Source organism: Hydra viridissima, unplaced genomic scaffold, assembly GCF_058129835.1.
Source record: "Hydra viridissima isolate aposymbiotic clone 2 unplaced genomic scaffold, HvirCarnegie_v1 scaffold_2, whole genome shotgun sequence".
In the NCBI taxonomy this organism is placed as follows: Eukaryota; Metazoa; Cnidaria; class Hydrozoa; order Anthoathecata; family Hydridae; genus Hydra; species Hydra viridissima.
The window spans coordinates 10423571-10442272 of record NW_028324301.1 but is presented as its reverse complement, the minus strand read 5'-3'; the positions used below and the strand labels follow the sequence as shown (position 1 = coordinate 10442272).

At 32.5% G+C, this 18702-nt stretch overlaps 4 protein-coding genes across 4 annotated transcripts; 3 read left to right on the top strand and 1 right to left on the bottom strand.

Moving 5' to 3' along the window:
• The first annotated feature begins 122 nt into the window (after nucleotides 1-122).
• On the top strand, nucleotides 123-5952 carry LOC145180925 (uncharacterized). The gene has a single exon (XM_090080339.1). It carries the CDS (start codon nucleotides 652-654, stop codon nucleotides 4609-4611), a length of 3960 nt encoding a protein of 1319 aa, XP_089936465.1. The 5' UTR covers nucleotides 123-651; the 3' UTR covers nucleotides 4612-5952.
• Nucleotides 4615-5584, top strand: LOC149891859 (uncharacterized). Its single transcript, XM_090078018.1, has 2 exons — nucleotides 4615-4729; nucleotides 5004-5584. Exons 1-2 carry the CDS (start codon nucleotides 4615-4617, stop codon nucleotides 5582-5584), a joined length of 696 nt encoding a protein of 231 aa, XP_089934144.1.
• Nucleotides 5953-6266: 314 nt separating the features above from the next.
• Nucleotides 6267-6644, bottom strand: LOC149891858 (uncharacterized). Its single transcript, XM_090078017.1, has one exon. The coding sequence runs from the start codon at nucleotides 6642-6644 to the stop codon at nucleotides 6267-6269; it is 378 nt and encodes a 125-aa protein (XP_089934143.1).
• Nucleotides 6645-15890: 9246 nt separating this feature from the next.
• On the top strand, nucleotides 15891-17912 carry LOC149891857 (zinc finger BED domain-containing protein 4-like). Its single transcript, XM_090078016.1, has 2 exons — nucleotides 15891-17707; nucleotides 17903-17912. The coding sequence occupies exons 1-2, from the start codon at nucleotides 15891-15893 to the stop codon at nucleotides 17910-17912; spliced, it is 1827 nt and encodes a 608-aa protein (XP_089934142.1).
• Nucleotides 17913-18702: the final 790 nt, after the last annotated feature.

Genomic DNA, 18702 nt, shown 5'->3' with positions numbered 1-18702 from the left:
AAAAAGTTCATACAACTTCTTTTATACTATACTGTTGCGCGCAATCGCGCAGTTATTCAAGCCTCCCACGCTTCATTTTAGTTGTTATATAAAAACGAGCATTTTGTTAGTTTTCTCTCTCTTACAAGAAATAAAGACCTCTCTAGCACGCTTAGTTATAAATAAAATTCTTTACATCGTATATAAGTATTACGACATGGAGCCCACGGAGAGAGATATCTTTGAATAAAGCACAGATGACTAAGATAAAAAAGGATAAGTTACGTTTATTTTTGTTCTTCCTTTTTTAAGTGCCATTTGAGATTTTAGATAATTTGTGGACAGTGTTCTGCTTGATTGATTTTTTAATTGTATTTCACGTTTCGATTAAAAGACAGTTTGAAATATTTTACAGCGATTTATTCGCAGCGACAAAAAAAACAAAAAAAAAAATAAAAGGATAAAAAAGAGAAAAAGTTTAAAGCATTAAGGCGATATTTTTACGTTATTGTAAGTAATTTTGATTTGCCATTACAAAGTTAGTTGTATATAAAGAGCCATTTCGATTTACAATTGCTCGTGATTGATTATTAGATTCATATCACGCTCCATACAGTTCAGATACAAGATTATTATTATTATCAAGTTATAAAGTTTGTTAATTTTGCCAAAATGTCAAACCTGCAATCAAAACGTAGACTTAGAACGGTAAATATAAAATTATTAAATGAACTTTTTGAAAAATCATCCGAAATTCTATCTAATAACAATGACGAAAACCAATATCAACTTTTAATCGATATTCGCGACACTATTAATGAGAAATTCACTAAGGTTATTCAATTGGATGAAGAAATTTCCTTACTTATTGAAGATGATGATGAATTACAACAGGACGCAGAATCATCCACAGAATTTACACTCTTATGTAAGAACGAGCTTTCAATTATTAACAGGCATTTAAAAAAACACGATCCCAAAATCGATTCTTTAAGTTTATCAAGCAATTCTAAAAATAAAACAATCAAACTTCCTATTTTAAAACTAGAACCATTTGACGGCAGACCAGAAAACTGGGTAACTTTTATAGAGAACTTTAATTGTGCAATCGATCTTAATGATGATTTATCTAACATCCAAAAAATGACTTACTTACGCAACTTACTTCAGGGACCTGCACTAGCCTCTATAACCGGTCTCGCCTTGACAAACGAAAATTACAAGGCTGCATTAGAAATACTTAAACGAAGATATGACAATAAGCAAGCTCTTATATCATCACATATGCGTAAACTCTTGTCATTAGAAAAAATTCATAGTACTAGTAAAATTGAAAAGTTAAGACAATTTTTTGACAACTTAGAAATACAAGTAAGAAGTCTCGAGAACCTAGGTATTAATAGCAATATGTACGGACCTCTCCTTATCCCAGTAATTTTGGAAAAGATACCAGAAGAACTAACATTAATTGTCAACCGTCAATTTAATAACAATGACAGCTGGGATGTTAAATTATTAGTTGATCTTCTAAAAACTGAATTGCGTGCGCGAGAACAAGCATTAACTAACTCATTAGATAAATCAGACAGGTTTACTACTACAGAAATATTTCACACTAGTGCAGATAATAGGGAATCAAATCGAATTCATTCATCTAGTTCATTTAACAGGATACCACATCGGTACAATTCCTATTCAAATAAAACAGTTCAAGCTTCCTATTTTGAAAGAAACAATCCAAGAAATCTCCAAAAGCTAAATAAATGTTTATTTTGTGACCAGCCACATAAATCACAATATTGTCGATCAGTTACGAATATTCAATCAAGAAAGAAAACCATTAGTGATAAAAAACTTTGCTTCAAATGTTTAGGAAGTGGACACATAAGTAAACAGTGTTCATCTCAAATAAAATGTTTTAAATGTGGACATCATCATCATGTTGCATTATGTATCGATACACAGAATTCTAACCTACAAAATCAATTTTATCATAATCAATCTGAAGGACAATTGACCTCAGTTGCAGAAGCTACATCTGAAGGTCAACAATCTGTTTTGCTGCAAACTGCATCAACTCAAGTCTTGGACAACGATGGCAATTTACATAATTGCAGAATACTTTTCGACAATTGCTCTCAGCTAAGTTATATATCACCTGAGTTACATTCAAAATTAAAAGTCAAAACATTAGGTACTAAGGAAATATGTATAAAAACATTTGGTAACAACAATACAACAGAAATCTTAGAAAAAGTTGAGTTAAGAATTAAATGTCTATTCGGCCGCACAATACGAATAGTTTGCTACGTAAAAGATATATGTTCTCCTCTTAACGGACAATATATAAATCTTGCTAGTGAAAAGTATAGACACTTACATAATCTTAAGTTAGCAGACAGTAATTTGAGAAGTAGTAGTATTAAAGTAGATGTTCTGATTGGAGCTGACTTTTATTGGTCATTTGTAGAAAATACAACCATTAGAGGCTACCACAATGATCCTATTGCTTTAAAATCTAAACTAGGTTTTTTACTAAGTGGTCCCATTTTTGTTAAAAAAGTATTTGAAAATAGTGAGTCAGGTAGTTGTGTTAACACTGCACATGTCATGTTAGTAGAATCATCTCATTCTCCAGAGTCTTTAGTGAAAAAATCCATGGCATCAGTTTGGGGGATTGGGGAATTTGATGATTCCAACATTGAGGTTATTGATAGGTTTCGCCACACAATTGAATACAATGATACCCTAAAGCAATCCAGTGTTAGGCTACCATTTAAGATAGATCATCATCCAATTTGTGACAATTATGACTTATGTATGGAAAGATTTAAGAGCCTGCAGAAAAAATTAAGTAAAAATGAGACACTCCTCCAATCCTATAATGACATTTTAAAAGATCAATTTTTACAAGGTGTTATTGAGCCAGTAATCGAAAATGCTAAAGATCTAGGCCAGGTACACTACTTACCCCACCGACCTGTTTTAAGAGAGGATAAAGTTACAAGCAAAATAAGAATAGTTTTTGATGCAAGTAGTTCAGCCGAAGGTCCATCTTTAAACGAATGTCTGTACGCAGGACCATCGTTGACAACATCCCTTTATGGCGTCTTATTACGTTTCCGTGCCCAAAAGATTGTCTGTATAGCAGATATAGAAAAAGCCTTTCTACAAATAGCATTATCTCATCTAGATCGTGATTATGTTCGGTTTTTATGGTTCAAAGATTTCAACGACATTAATACGGGCAACATTCATATGAAAGAAATTAGTTCATACAGACTTTGTAGGGTACTATTCGGAGTTACATCATCTTCATTTCTCCTTTCAGCAACACTAATCACACATGCTGAAAGATACTTAAACAACGATCCAAATTTTGTTCACAAACTAATTAACTCATTACACGTAGATGATCTCATTACAGGAGCTAATTGCATAAACACAGCACTTGAATTTTATCAAAAAGCCAAATGTCGTCTCCAGGATGCAGGTTTCAATCTACGAAAATTTGAATCGAACTGTAAAGAGTTAGAGAATTTAATAAATGAACAAAGCTTTCAGCCTCTTAGCACTACCAAAGTATTAGGTCTAAATTGGAACAAAGAAAGTGACATAATAACATTTGATTTATCAAAGTTAACCGACACGAAGATCACCCCAACAAAACGGGAAATATTACGATTCATAGCTAGCATTTTTGATCCACTTGGTATGATAAATCCGGTAATAGTACGGTGCAAAATCTTTTTTCAGGAACTATGTTTGAACAAAATTGGATGGGACACTAAGCTTGAGGGTAATTTGTTAATGGTGTGGCAAACCATTGTTGATGATTTCCGTTTCTCTCAAAACATCGTTATTCCAAGGTGGTACATTAATCATTCTAATAATCCAATTCTGGACATTTCATTACATGGGTTTAGTGATGCCAGTCTTAATGCTTACGACTGTTGTCTCTTTTTATTATATTCTTTTATTGATAAACAATACCACTGTTCATTAATTACAGCAAAATCTAGAATTGCTCAAGTTAAGAAAAGTACTATTCCTCGTCTAGAATTAAGGGCTGCGTTGTTACTAGCAGAAACTATGTCTATTACTTTAAAAGAACTTTCTCCGATTTTTAATTTTAAAGAAGTTGTTTGCAACCCAGCAGATATGCTATCAAGAGGTACAACTCTAGCAAAATTACATAATTACAAGCTTTGGTTTAATGGACCTTCATTTTTACATAATGATCCTAAAGATTGGCCGAAATTTGAGTTAACAAGTCAACCTATGATTATGTTAGACGAATATCTAACCAATGTAATTACAAACGACATTCCTATTAATCTAGATATTATTGACATCAAAAGGTTTAACAACTATTTAAGTTTATTACGTACTACAGCTTTAGTAATGAGATTCATAAAGAACCTAAAGAAGAAAAAAGCAAAAGAAGATTTAGATTTATCTACCTTAGATTCGACAGAAATTGAAGCCGCGTTAAAAATTTGGATTCAATATACACAAAAAACTTTGACAAATTCAAAAAATTATAAACAGCTTCAACACGATCTAAATTTAAAAAATGTTGATGGTGTTATACGATGTTATGGACGACTAAAAAATGCATCGATTACGTAAGATATGAAACATCCTATCCTCTTACCGCGTGATTCAGAATTTACAGACTTAGTTATTTACTATCATCACTCATTAGTCATGCATAATGGAGTTAAAGAAACTTTAAACCAACTACGCAGTATGTTTTGGGTACCGAAAGCTAGAAATCATATTAAAAGGCTTATTCGAAGATGCCATTTGTGCAAGCGTTTCGAAGGACTACCTTACTCGTACCCTGAAGCCCCCCCCCCCCCTTTGCCTTTAAGCAGACTTAATGATGATCACGCCTTTAAATTTACAGGTGTTGACTACGCAGGCCCATTATACGTTAAAAATATTTTTGAGGGCAATAATTTATATAAAGTCTGGATTTTTTTTATATACTTGCTCTTCTACACGCTCTTTGTTTTTAGATCTCGTTCCAGATCTTTCAGCAGAATCTTGTGTACGAAGTCTTCAACGGTTTATAGCGAAACGAGGCGCGCCTACTAAAATCATTTCCGATAACGGCTCACAATTCATATCTAAATTTACTCAAGGTTTCATTTCATCTCGCGGTATATCATGGCATTTCAACGCAGCCGCTGCGCCCTGGTGGGGAGGATTCTTCGAAAGACTTGTTGCTTCGACAAAACGTTGCCTCCGCAAAGTAATAGCAAATGCCCGCCTTACATACAAAGAACTTCTGACCATATTAGCCGAAGTTGAAGCTGTTATTAATAATCGCCCAATTACATTTACATACGAAATGCCTGGAGACACTCCATTAACACCGAATCACATGTTATATGGTAGAACAATGAACTTTAAGGCAATAAAGGAAGACCTAATAGAATACAATTTAGATACACGTAGTAAATATATTGAGAGTGTACTAAATCATTATTGGAAGCGCTGGCGAGAAGAATATATCACAGAGCTAAGGGAACATCATAAACAGAAAAAAAGAAACGGTACAAATCAAGTTGCATTAAATGACTTTATTAATTCATGACCCAAATGCTAAACGCGGTTTGTGGAAAACTGGAATAGTACAGAAATTAATCAAATCACATGACAAGCAAACTCGAGCAGCAGAAATTAGGTACGTTTATAATGGAAAACCAATTGTCATCGAACGACCTATAAACAAGCTATATTTATTGGAAGCCTCATATAAAACAATGGACGAAAAGGTTATCCAAGTGAAATTTTGCGATGAAAATGACATTGAACTTTTAGTTAAAAACTAATGTTGGGCGGGGAATGTTGCGCGCAATCGCGCAGTCATTCAAGCCTCCCACGCTTCATTTTAGTTATTATATAAAAACGAGCATTTTGTTACTTTTCTCTCTCTTACAAGAAATAAAGACCTCTCTAGCACGCTTAGTTATAAATAAAATTCTTTACATCGTATAAGTATTACGACATATACCACTTAATGCAACTGGACCAGTATATAACAAAAATTGTCTAAATTCTTTCGCTTTCCATCTATCCAAGGCATTTAAACTTCTTGGTTGCCGAGCAAACTCACTCTGTATACATCATTATTACCAACCAATACTTGAGATACTTTTGAAATTTGAGCTGCAGATATTTTCCCACCTGGTCGTTTTTTCAGATAATCCAAGATGCAACGCATTACACCTAAACATGCAAGACGCATGTAATCTAGTGTGAAAGAATAAACACAATCAATTCCAATTCCAATTAAAAGTGAGAAACTGTTCAAAAGTAATTTCATCTCTCAATTGAAAATGTTCATCTTCATTAAATACTACTCTTCCTTCATGTGTTCCATGTATAATGCACCTTTCACAGGAATAATAAATGGAATGAGGGACTTTACACTTTAAAAAGGCTCTGGAAGGTGCATCACAAACAAAAGATTTAATCTCTATGCTTAGCTGGTCTTCATTGAACATAATGCCAGTGTGACTTAACTCATTCCATTCGTTAACAAAATCTAACAAATATTCATTAATATTATCTGGTTTATGATCACCGTAAAAGATAGCAATAATAAAAATATCAGAATTATCAAAGCATGCAAGAATTGGCCAGATCTGCATACTTGATGATTTAAAAAGAAGAATTCCATCAATATTTATTGACAACTTGATAATATTACCAACAACATTTCTTTCACTTAGAACACTTTTAATTCCTTTATATATTCAATAATATGCATAATCCCCACCACATTTTCTTTCTATTGGTATTTTTCTTGGTGTTTTTAAAAGAATTCTTGCATCTTTAGGAAGAGAAGAACTGTTTTCACGAAGGATAGATAAAAGTTCACTAACAGATGAACGAGTCCAACAATTTCTAATTGCACATTAAGCAAGCTCATTATTTAATGATGGCATTTCACCCTCATTAGAATCATTACTACTGTAACAATCTGTAATGTTAATGTCAGATTCACTACTGTTCGGATAATAACCATCAGTTAAGTATGCATTATCACATAAAAAAATGTTGTTTGACATACTTATACTCTCCAATAATTCATTGTGACTATTCTCTGAGCATAAGTTATCAAATGAAGATGAAACATTTGTAGAACCAAGCGATGTTGATTTTTCTGTAAGGAGAGAAAAATCAAATACATGCTGTTCAAAAACTGTCTCATCCTCATTTGGTGAAAATAGAAAACTGTCTCATCCTCAATTTTCATGTGAAAATAGAAAATAGGTGATAATGCTAAATTTTGTTTTTTTACTAACATTCACTATATATATATATATATATATATATATATATATATATATATATATATATATATATATATATATATATATATATATATATATATATATATATATATATATATATATATATATATATATATATATATATATATATATATATATATATATTTGAAGTTAAGTTGCTATTTTGGAATTAGTATTTAAAAAAATTTGATGGCTCATTTCTAGTCCGAGAACGGAATAACAACATTTGGACGTACAATGTACATACATAGAACGTTCTTGTGCCCGCTGGGTATAGGAGGGCGAGCCCCTTGTTGATTAGGTTTTCTTCTCCGTCAGGTGTGTATCGTCAATATCATGATTTTCTTTTAAAACGTGCTCAGCGAATTTCCTTTCGAATTTCTTTACCTTTAATGGTCTAGAAAACCGTACAGATTGCAGAGTGCGATTGTTCCATAAGATCTGATTATTTTTCGAGTTAAAACGAAGTGGTATAACAGTTGTCACAAATAAATTTGAATCACAAGATTGTGGGGAATTATTTAGACTTTCCCTGAGACAACAAACAGTCACTTTTTACTTTTGAACTTGATAATATTTTTTACACCTGACTGCTAATCAATACATTTTACAAAAAACACTCTCTTTTTACACACGTCATTTTCACACATTTAATGCATTAACAATTACAAACATTAACACCTACATATATTTGCACCTACAAACTAAATATTTCCTCTGCACTATTTTTGTTAGTATTAAATGATTCCATGTGCTGAGAAATCACTTCTTTTTGCAATTGTACAAAGCGTCTCATCGGATGTTTAATAAATTTTTTGATGGTACTTGCTCAACGATATCGGAAACGGAGATACCATCTCGTCCACATGCCGATTTACATTTCCAACTCTATTTGTAATCTGGATACAAATTACAATTTCTGATAATTGCTTCATCTCTAATATTTTGATATTGTTGCTTATTTATATTGGAATCCAAGATTAGTTCTAATGTTTCTTAAGCAGTTTAAAGTACCGTTTCTTTTTTTTAGTGAGAATAAAGCTTTTTTAGTTTTAACTAGCCGAGATGGACTTTTTTTAATTTTTTTCAAAACCAACATTAAATCATGTTTCTTTTGCTGACGTGTAGCTACACCTGTTGCTTGCAATATGAGATGTTTAGTGCGATTTATCATAACAGTTAACACAAAAAGTCAAAAAGTTAAGACGTCTAAAATTTTTCAAAATATAACCTATTTTCTTCAACTAAATACTGCATTATATTTTGGAGGTCCTTTTCTCTTTAACTGGTAGTATACCCGGAAGACGTTCAATTTTTGCATTCATATATACAGTATTGGACAAAACATTTGCAACCAACATCGAACAATGCTAAAAAGTGTTCCTAATTTTACGTCTTAAAAACGAAACGAACTATACTACCACAGCAAACAGTTCAGGAGTCTGGAGTCATAGCATGCCATGACATGAGCAATCAGCTGACAGGTGACAACACACAGGCAGAATTTCGTTGACCAGTGCCATTTTGCAGCGGACAAAACAAGTGCAACTTTTTTCGTTTGTTTCATTTTCTTAAGTCTGGTCCGTGTCAATGTGTCGTGTCAAAATGTCACGGAAGTTTTTTAATAATTAAAGGAAGTATCCAGAAGTTTCCAGAAGTTTCCAGAAGCATGCAGAAGCATGCAGAAGCTTCTAGAAGTTTCCAGAAAAAGCATCTGGAAGCATCCAGTAGCATCCAAAAATATCCAGAAACATTCAGAAGCATCAAGACGCATCCAGAAGCTTCCAGAAGCATCGAAAAGTAGCATCTAGAATCTTCCAGAACAGGTTCACACAGGTTCATTTTACTATATAAGAGACATGTAAATCGACATGTAATTCAGTCAGTATATGGAAGTCAATCAGTCAGTATTATCAAAACAGTTTATCGAAGTGAGTTTTATCAAAGTGTTTTATCGAAGAACATCAATACAAGAAGTGAAATACAACAATTGTTCATTACATCAATACAGTCCACATCCAACCAAGACGTTGTGTTCCACAGAGCATTATTGTATCATCACAAGGTAAATGTAACACGGTAAGCCTTGAGAAGCGTGATTATTTATTTTTATCATTTTTATGACTTCAAGAGCAAAAATGGCTCCTTACAGTCTTGGATTGGAGCTAAGAAAGAAAATTATTGGCGATTACGTAAGTGGAATGTCACAAAAAAGTATTTGTGATAAATATCGCGTGAAAAAATGGACCGTATCAAGACTATGTTCCAAATATCGTTCTACGGGGAAGTTGGCAGCAGATAACAAAGGTGGAAGACCGCGTTCCACCACTTCTAGAGAGGATTCTATGATCGTCAGATCCGTCAAGAAGGATCCCTGGATATCATTAGTCGAGATACAAAAGCAATTAGAGCTGCCTTTATCGGACCGAACAATCAGACGACGTGCTGTTGAAGCCGGATTGTTTTCTCGACGCCCTGCAAAGAAACCGCTGATTTCACTAAAAAGCCAGAAGAAAAGACTCCTGTTTGCTACATCTCATATTGACTGGAATGTGCAGAAATGGCGAACTGTCCTGTTCAGTGATGAATCGAAGTTCAACGTCATTGGGAGCGATAGCATTTGCCGTGTACGTCGACCGGCCGGAAAACGCCTCGATTTACGTTACTGCCATAAGACCGTGAAGCATGGTGGAGGCAATGTAATGGTCTGGGGGTGTTTTTCTGCTAACGGTCTAGATCCAATACATCGAAACGATGGAATAATGGACCGTTTCATGTATAAAAATATCGTGAAAGATGTTATGTTACCTCATGCTGAATGGAATATGCTAATAAAACGGGTTTTTCAACAAGACAACGATCCGAAACACACTGCAAAAGTAGTCAAGCAGTGGTTTCAAGACAACCACCTATCGGTGATGGATTGGCCGCCTCAATCTCCGGATCTCAGTCCTATCGAAAACCTGTGGGAGATCGTCAACCGCAGAATTAATCATAAAGGTGTTCGTAATAAGGATCAACTGTTTGAACAAATCCAAAAGGCCTGGGCAGCGATTCCACAAAGTTTCATTGATCACCTGATCGAATCTATGCCTCGAAGATGCAAGGCTGTGATCGACAACAAAGGATTCGCCACGAAATATTGATAGCGAAATACAGCTTGTTCAACATTTTGTCGAGTTGCACTTGTTTTGTCCAGAAGGAAATCAACTTTTTTTAATACTTTTGATTAATTTATTAATTTTCGTGTACAAATAATGAACTTTGTGATGAATAAAACTTGAAGAACATTGTCTCTAAACAGTTACATAGTTATTTCTCTGAATTGAAAAAATGCAGCACTTTTGTATAAAGAAACTAAATTAGCATTATTTGGTTGCAAATGTTTTGTCCAATACTGTATACATTTTTAATTTTTACACTTCGTTTAAACCAGCTTTTTTTTTATTGGCAAGAGGTCACCTTTTGGAGGCTGATTGTAAAAATCCAAAGAATAGTTTTTTTCATACTCTTTTGAGTTCTTCTTTACCAACAAGAAATTTGAAGCTGATAGTTGATTGCTATCCTTTGGATCATCATAATCTCCGTGTGGACGTCTTTGGACAGGTAGGGTTTGCATTAGTGCCTTTAAAAAGCTTCCCTATTGATTGATTCCCAACTTGTAAAAAACATCAAAGAGCTTTTTTTTTCATGTGCAACTAAACTTACAGTTACAAACTTAAAATTAAATTTAAAAAATTAAAAAAATGAGAAACTAAAATTCAAACGAGAACGTCAAATAAATAGGTAAACAATATTAATTAAAGAAGAGATTTACGATTGCGATTAAACGAAGTTGCGTCAGTTTAATTGCGAATGAGGAAAATTCTGATCTTCCGAAAATCGATGAAAGTAATTTCATTTTTCGTAAAAAACCTCATTGTTTGATTCGAAATTTACTATCATACTATAATTAATGGAATTAATTGTAAGATTCAATCGTAATAATTTGTATTTTACGTCAGTTACGAAACTTTCGTTTATTACTTGCATTAAAGTTCGTAAATAACGATATGGGTTTTTAAATAAATGGTTTATTTTATATAATTTTATTTGTTTACAAAACTATGCTCCATATAACTAGATCAGTTCTCATTTTAAAAAAAGAGTTTTTAAAGACTTATTTTATTGGTAATTTTTATAGTATTGGTAAGTTTACTGAATTTATTGAGATATTGATAATAAAATTTATTTTTTGTTATTGGTATTTTAATCGTTATTTACGATTCGTAAACTAAAATATTCGTCAGTTACGAAATTTGACTGCATTTTTTTCAACTTAAGTTCTGCAGTCCTGGTGTCATTAATATGTCAAGACCCCTCATATGGTGATGGTTTGGTAAGGTCAATGAGGATCATCAAGTTTCATTTGACGACTCGTAAGAGAAAGGAAACACTGAGGTCTCGGATTCAGAGAAGAGGTAGACGATGAAACTAAAAAAGGAGCAATTGCTACTCAAAACACTATTCAGTCTTAGTACTCAGCCACAGAGGAGCGTGTCAGAACACCAGCCAGGAAAGAACTGAGAAGATACGACTTACCGAAGGCAGTCAAATGACAAGTTGTGATTTTTGTTAGAAGAAATATGTACAAACAAGTTTAATATTTTTTGCATAGTTTAAAACTTTAAGTTTTTAATGACAGCTTCAATAAAAGTAAAACTGTTCTAATGTATGTGTATAATATTATTTAATAGTACGTTAGTAACGAATGGGTTTGTAGAAAAATCTTTGATAGTTGTTATCATAAGTATAGTCAGTCATTTTATGACAATTTAATGACAAAGGATCGTAATCAATTAATTGATGGTTCTCGTAGTTTTTTTATAACGGAAATTTTGAGCGAATTCATAGATTTACGTAAACAATAACAAACTTTTCGAGCAAACTACTTGAAGTTACGAATTAAATCAATTACTCGTCGGAGTTTCAATTTTACAATTTTACGAACGCACATATTTTTAATCTTTCATCACTACGTTCGCGAAAAATTCGTAAGTATTTTCTCTAATATAAACTACAAATTTACAAAAAGTAATTATAAATAGCCCGCCTGTTGGTGGTTTTTTTTTTTAATATATTTTATTTAATATTTTTTTTTTAATAATATTCCTGTTTGTTTTACTGATCTCGTACGCATCTCCTCTTAAACTTTTTTCACTTTCTATTTTTCTCTCAAGTTTATTTTTTAAAGTTTCTCAAGCTAGATCTCTCTGCATTAGATTGGCATGGGCACTTAGATCTTTTTGGTGTAAAAATATATATATTTTACTTTTTGCCACTTAGATGACTTAGCACCGCCATGCTTCAACTACAAAACATATAAATTTACTTATACTTACTTGAAACTTTGAATTGTCTCATATACTGAAAAAAATTTGAAAAACTTTGAAAAGATTTTGGAAATTTCCGAATTGGCTTAAATGAATTTTGACTTCGAACTTTGAATCTCGATATTCGACTTCTACTTTCGAAGTCAAAGCATCGATATTTCAAAGTCGAAGCATTCATATTTGAAGTTTCGATTTTCAAAACTTTGATTTCGATTTTCGAAGTGAAAAAGTAAAGCTTCAAAAGTTCGACTTCTAAATATTTCGACACATGTAATGCAACTTGTACTGACGCTAAAAATAAACATCGAGGTTCTGTAAAACCCTGCTTAGAAAACGAACTGTATCTACAATGCAGAACTTTTTATTTTCAATATTTAAATGGTTGGCGAAATCACCAAGAGTTTTTTTGTAAATATCACTAGATGGCTTGTTTTCAGCTATTGAAGATTGTGCGATCCTAGTATCCTAGTTCGAACGACAAACAAATTTTTTAAACTCTGTAGAACCGTTTCGAGGACTTAATAACTTCTCACTGAATTATGTACAGTATCTAGTTTTCTCAAAATTAATATTCTCCCACCAAAATAGATATTTCACTCCTAAAATGCAAATTTGTGGATTTCAAAACTCCATTTTTTTTCTTTTACTTTCGGGTTTAGTTTAATTTATCTTCATTATGAGCTGTTATTAAGGTTTCGAAATTTGAAATGTAAATTAATTTATTGATGTGTCCTGACGTTTTTAATCAATATAGTATGCGACAAAATTATTCATACCCTATCATAAAAGATGTTGTAGCAATAAAACAAAAACCAAATTGATTTCAATAATTTTAATTGAAATTTAAAAAAATGTTTGTTGTAACAACTATAAATAATATTAACTATAATATTTGCAAATTTAAATCTTGTTTTTTTAAAAAAAGAAAATTATTTAAAAGTTGAGATATTAGGACGGGTCAAAAGTATTCATACCTAAGTTTTATTAAGTATATCCGAGTTTTTTGTTTTATGGTTAATTAATATTTAGCATAAAGTCTTTGAGCATCGTTATCTGCTTGCAAGCGACGAGGAATACTATTAATTAAGTTTTTAAATAGTTTGGAGGAATGTTATGCCAAACTGTCTCCAAAGCAAAAAAGAAGTCTTGTTTGTTGATACTATGCTCATCCCTACTAACTTTGTCATCCAAATAGTACGAAGAGCATAAGGTTGTTTCGCAAATAATTTACATATCCAGTTCTTGTTAATTTTTCTTCATTTTGAACAAAGTTATCAACTCCGTTAAAACTAAAACAGCTCCAAACAAGTACATTAGCACCTCCGTGTTTGATGGTTGCTTTTATAGTTTTTTTGTGCTTTTATAGGTTTTCCTTTTCTTTTCCAGACATTTGGTCTTTTTTTGAAATTCTTTAGTTCGAATTTACTTTCATTAAACCATAAAACTGATTTCCAGAAATCTAGTGGCTTTGAAAAGTACTTTTTTTGCAAAGGAAAGGCGTTTAGCTTTATTTTTTCTCAAAATAAAAGGTTTTTTTTGTGACACGGGATCCATAAAACCCTGCAGAGCGAAGTCTATGTTGTATTTTTCGTTAAGAAACGTTCACATTTAGTTTCACTTTAATAGCTCTGGCAAGAAATAAAGGCTCTCGCTCTTCTTCACGTAAAATAAGCTAATCTTCTCAAGATGTTGTTTTTGGTGGACGGCCTGAACGTGCTTTATTTTGCACACTTTCAGTTTTTTTATATTTTTTTATTATTGATTTTACCGCTGCTTTGCTTTTATTATACAGTATTGTGAAAAAGTTAAAAACCATTAAGTTAAAAAAAATATTTATTTCAAATAAATTTAATTAACTTTTATTCTAAAGATAATAAAATACTCTTTTTTTTTCAAACATTAAATAGAACATGAGAAAAGAGAAAAAAAATTTTTTTTTTTTGAAAATAAATTAATAGAACCTATAAAAATAAAGATTAAATATTATGTGTTAATTCTTTTAATATTTTTTTTTTTGTGAAAAACCTTCTTTGTTTAAATATTATATTAATGACCTGAGTCATTACAAAAAAACCAACAAAAGTATTTCAAAAAAATTAATTTTTTTTAAGTACTTTTAAAAAAAGTATTTAATTTCAAACAAAAAAAAAATTCATTTCTTTTGAAAAAATTAGCAGAAAAGCTATTTCCTATGAAGATCGTGTATAAAGTGGTACATTTTCACCAGGAAGTTAAACCGCGACTTACCAACAACATATAAAAACGCTAAAGGAATTTTGCCAAAGCGTCAAAGGATGGTCTAAACAAAAATAGAGGACCGTAATGTTCAGTGATAAGATGAATATCGAGGTTGATAACCGAAAAAACCGAATTATGATTCGCAGCCAGCCTTCAAAAAAATATAATCTCGATTGTATCTTCAAAGAACAAAACAAAGTAGCGGGTTGGTTGGAATATGGTGCTGCATGACATATTTGATGGTCGACTCAACTCTATTTATTACGTCGATATTTTAAATAACAACTCGTTACCGCATATTGAGGCACTTGGCCAAAGCATTCCGTTCATTTTTCAGCAAGACAATACACCATGTCACAGGGCTAAAACTTTCTCTGAAGGGTTCGAAAGCAAAAATATTGAGCGTCTAACTTGGCCACCAAATAGTCCAGGGGCCAATGCTATAAACAATTCGAAGTTTTTTTCGAGAAAAAAAATCTTTCGTAAAAACGCTATTTTTCACGTAAATTTTTTTTACGAAAAAAAGTTCGTAAACTCGAAGAATTTATCGCTGTTTGTATTTTTTTCGGCCATTGCTATAAAGTAGTGAACGGAAACTTTCGGCTTCGGCCGAAATTTCGGCCGAAGCCGAAGCCGAAATTTCTGCGTCAGCAATTTTTTACTTTTCCTGTTTCGGCCGAAATTTCGGTTCAAACCACAACCGAAATGAACCGAAACTTTTATAAGATTTTTTTTAAAAGTCTAGATAACTTTTTTTTAATTTAGAGTGGGATCATGACGATTTCCTAATTTTAATCGTTTGTTAGTAAATCAATTTTTAATTATAACAATTGTAGAAATTTTAATTGAAGTCACGTTACATAATTGATTCAAGTTACTATTCTCAAATCATTCTTTAAATAAGTTAACATTTAAGTTAAGTAACCAAAACCAATAATTTAATCAAAGTTTCTCAGTGCTAAATTTTACAATGGAAAATAATCGAAAGAAAAGCTATTTGTGGAATCATTTTACCGTAACAGCCAGTGATTCCAAATACGCAACTTGCAACATCTGCAATTTGAAAATATCTCGTGGATCCCACAATCCAAAACTTCAATCACTTAGCGGACTTTCATCACATTTAAGAAGTCGGCATCCACAGCTTACTCTAAAAAATCTCCTAACTGAAAAAGCAATACTCACAACTACCGACAATCCTGAAAATATACCAACTTCAGATCAGCTTGAGCCTCTTACAATTAAAAAAAGAACAATACCTTTATTTGACATCAGATCAAAACGCCAGAGGACTGAGATGCTGCAATTTACAATGCCTGGCTGGGTTGACAATATCTCAAAAATTGATTCAAATTCCGAAGAAGGTCTTAAGTTTCATAGATCTATATTTGAAATGATTATCCTCGACTTACAGCCTTGGTCAATTGTGAATAATCCGGGATTTTTACGCCATCATGCAGTTTTTACACCACACTTTGACATTGGAAGTGAGAAATACTACCGAAGCATGCTCAATCCAGCCTATGAAAAGATTAAGCTTGCAACGAAAGTTATCCTTAACGAAAAAAATGCTGAAACTATCTCCATCTCTCTGGACGCTTGGTCATCCTTTCATCATAAGTACTTGGGCATGATGGCACACTTCATTTCAGACAAATGGGAGCGGATCAAGTTCTGCCTGTCATGTTCCAAGTTTGATGAAAAACATACTGCTTCAAACATTTTTCAAAGACTTGAGAATGTTGTGAAAGAGTGGGAGCTAAAGGACAAGATCACATTCTGCTTAAGAGACAATGCTGCAAATATAAAAGCAGCTTTCAAAGAACCACAGTGTGTTTACAAGTCTGCTGGGTGTCTAAATCATTCACTTCAACTAGTGATTAAAAAAGAACTTTTTTCACTTCAGAGTGCTGTAAACTTGATAGAAAAATGTCGAAAGCTTTGCACTCATGCTTCTTTTTCAAATTCCTTCTTTGCTGAGCTTTACAAACAACAAGAGGTTCAAATGATTAATTTTGACAGGCTCGGACTCAAAAATGATGTCCCAACACGCTGGAATTCAACATATTACATGCTTGAAAGAATTCTGTACTTGAAATCAGCAATTGCTACCACGCTGCTAATCCGTCCTTCCAGTGGCATTGAGTTCACTGTACAGGATTGGAACCTGTGTGAAAAGCTGGTACACATCTTAGCGATTTTCGAAGAAGCCACCAAATTGCTCTCTGGAAAGGATGCTTGCATCAGTGCATGTATTCCAATTGTGACAACTATCCTGAAATCATTCGAAGTTCCCTCTGATGACAAAGAAGTGATTGGCATGAAAAATGCTTTAAAGAAAGCAATGGAGGCACGTTTTTTTGATTTAGAGACCATTGATCATTTTGCAATAGCAACACTTCTTGATCCCAGATACAAGCACCACTTCTTTAGATCCCAAGAAGCCTTTCAAGCTGCAAAAAAACAAGTTCTTTTGGAATTAGACAGTTCCATTTTGAGCCAAAATGAAACTACTCCTGTGATGAAAACTAAGTCTATTGAGAACACTGGGTTTTCTTCAATGATGCAAAATATAATTGCACAGTCACAAAATGCAAGGTCCAAAAATCCAACTTCCAAATTAGCAAAGGAAGTTTTAAACGAGTACTTAGAAAGCCCAACATCTTCATGCTGTTTAGAGTTTTGGAAAGAGTATGAAGAAAAAACAACATTAAAAGCAAAGTTTGGTTTGGCAAAAATGGCAAAGAGATTCCTTACACCTCCACCAACATCTACCGAAGTTGAAAGGTTGTTTTCAACTGCTGGAGACATTCTTTCAAATGAAAGAAACAGACTTTTGCCAGAAAACATGGAAAAAATTTTATTCTGTAGAGAAAATATTTCAATTGTTAACTTTAATTATTAAAATGTCTTGACATATTCTACTTTTTTTTTTGACATATTATAGTTTTTATCAAATTATGTTACATGGTGATTGCTTAGATATATGTAAAATAGTTTTTTTTGCTTTAACTCGGTGATCATAAAAGGTTCAGGGATTTTTAACATTTTTTTTTCAAATTTCGGCTGTTTCGGTTTCGGCTTCGGCCGAAATTTCGGCCGAAAATTCAATTTCGGCTTCGGCTACGGCTTTACTGAACCGAAATTTCGGTACTTTCGGTTTCGGCTCAACTTTCGGTTTCGGTCGATCACTACTATAAAGCATAAAACGTATACGTCACTTAAATTCACGTACTTTTTTTATTCGTAATACGTCATTGAAAACAACAATTTTTTTTTAATTTTTATTAAGTAGGCCTACTTAATAAATTTTATTAGTTGTTAAGTAGGCTGTGCTGTCTATTCTATTTTTGTAAATATTTTTACATTCTAGTATTTGGTGTTTAAAAAAACTGTGTAAAATTAAAATAGGAACATGATTTAATTTTTTCGGATGAAGACTTAGATTTCGAAGTTGCAGAAAATGAGCTTCGCCACCGATTGCCTTGAAAGGTTGCTGTTTAAAATATCACTTGCCATTTCTAAATTTTGATGATTTTTTTAATGATTTTTTATCGAATAAAATCAGAAATCATATTAAATAGGCGCAGAAATTATATTTTTGTTTTGTTCTTCAATTTCATTTTAGTTTAAATGGCCTCTTTTTTAACGAAGATGTTTCTGACAACGTTTTTCGAGAGCAGTATCGAGTCCCAAGAGCTTTATTAGATTTTTAGAAACTAGGCTTAAAGTTGGTTTACAACATTATACTACCCGCCTTAAAAAAACTTCAGGGTCCCTTA

Bases quoted from the DNA above. Each gene is read 5' to 3' on its own strand.
- LOC149891857 (XM_090078016.1), top strand. From the start codon at position 15,891: ATGGAAAATAATCGAAAGAAAAGCTATTTGTGGAATCATTTTACCGTA.
- LOC149891858 (XM_090078017.1), bottom strand. From the start codon at position 6,644: ATGCAGATCTGGCCAATTCTTGCATGCTTTGATAATTCTGATATTTTT.
- LOC149891859 (XM_090078018.1), top strand. From the start codon at position 4,615: ATGAAACATCCTATCCTCTTACCGCGTGATTCAGAATTTACAGACTTA. The intron at 4,730-5,003 runs GTATGTTTTGGG...CTTTGTTTTTAG, and splicing joins AACTTTAAACCAACTACGCA to ATCTCGTTCCAGATCTTTCA.
- LOC145180925 (XM_090080339.1), top strand. From the start codon at position 652: ATGTCAAACCTGCAATCAAAACGTAGACTTAGAACGGTAAATATAAAA.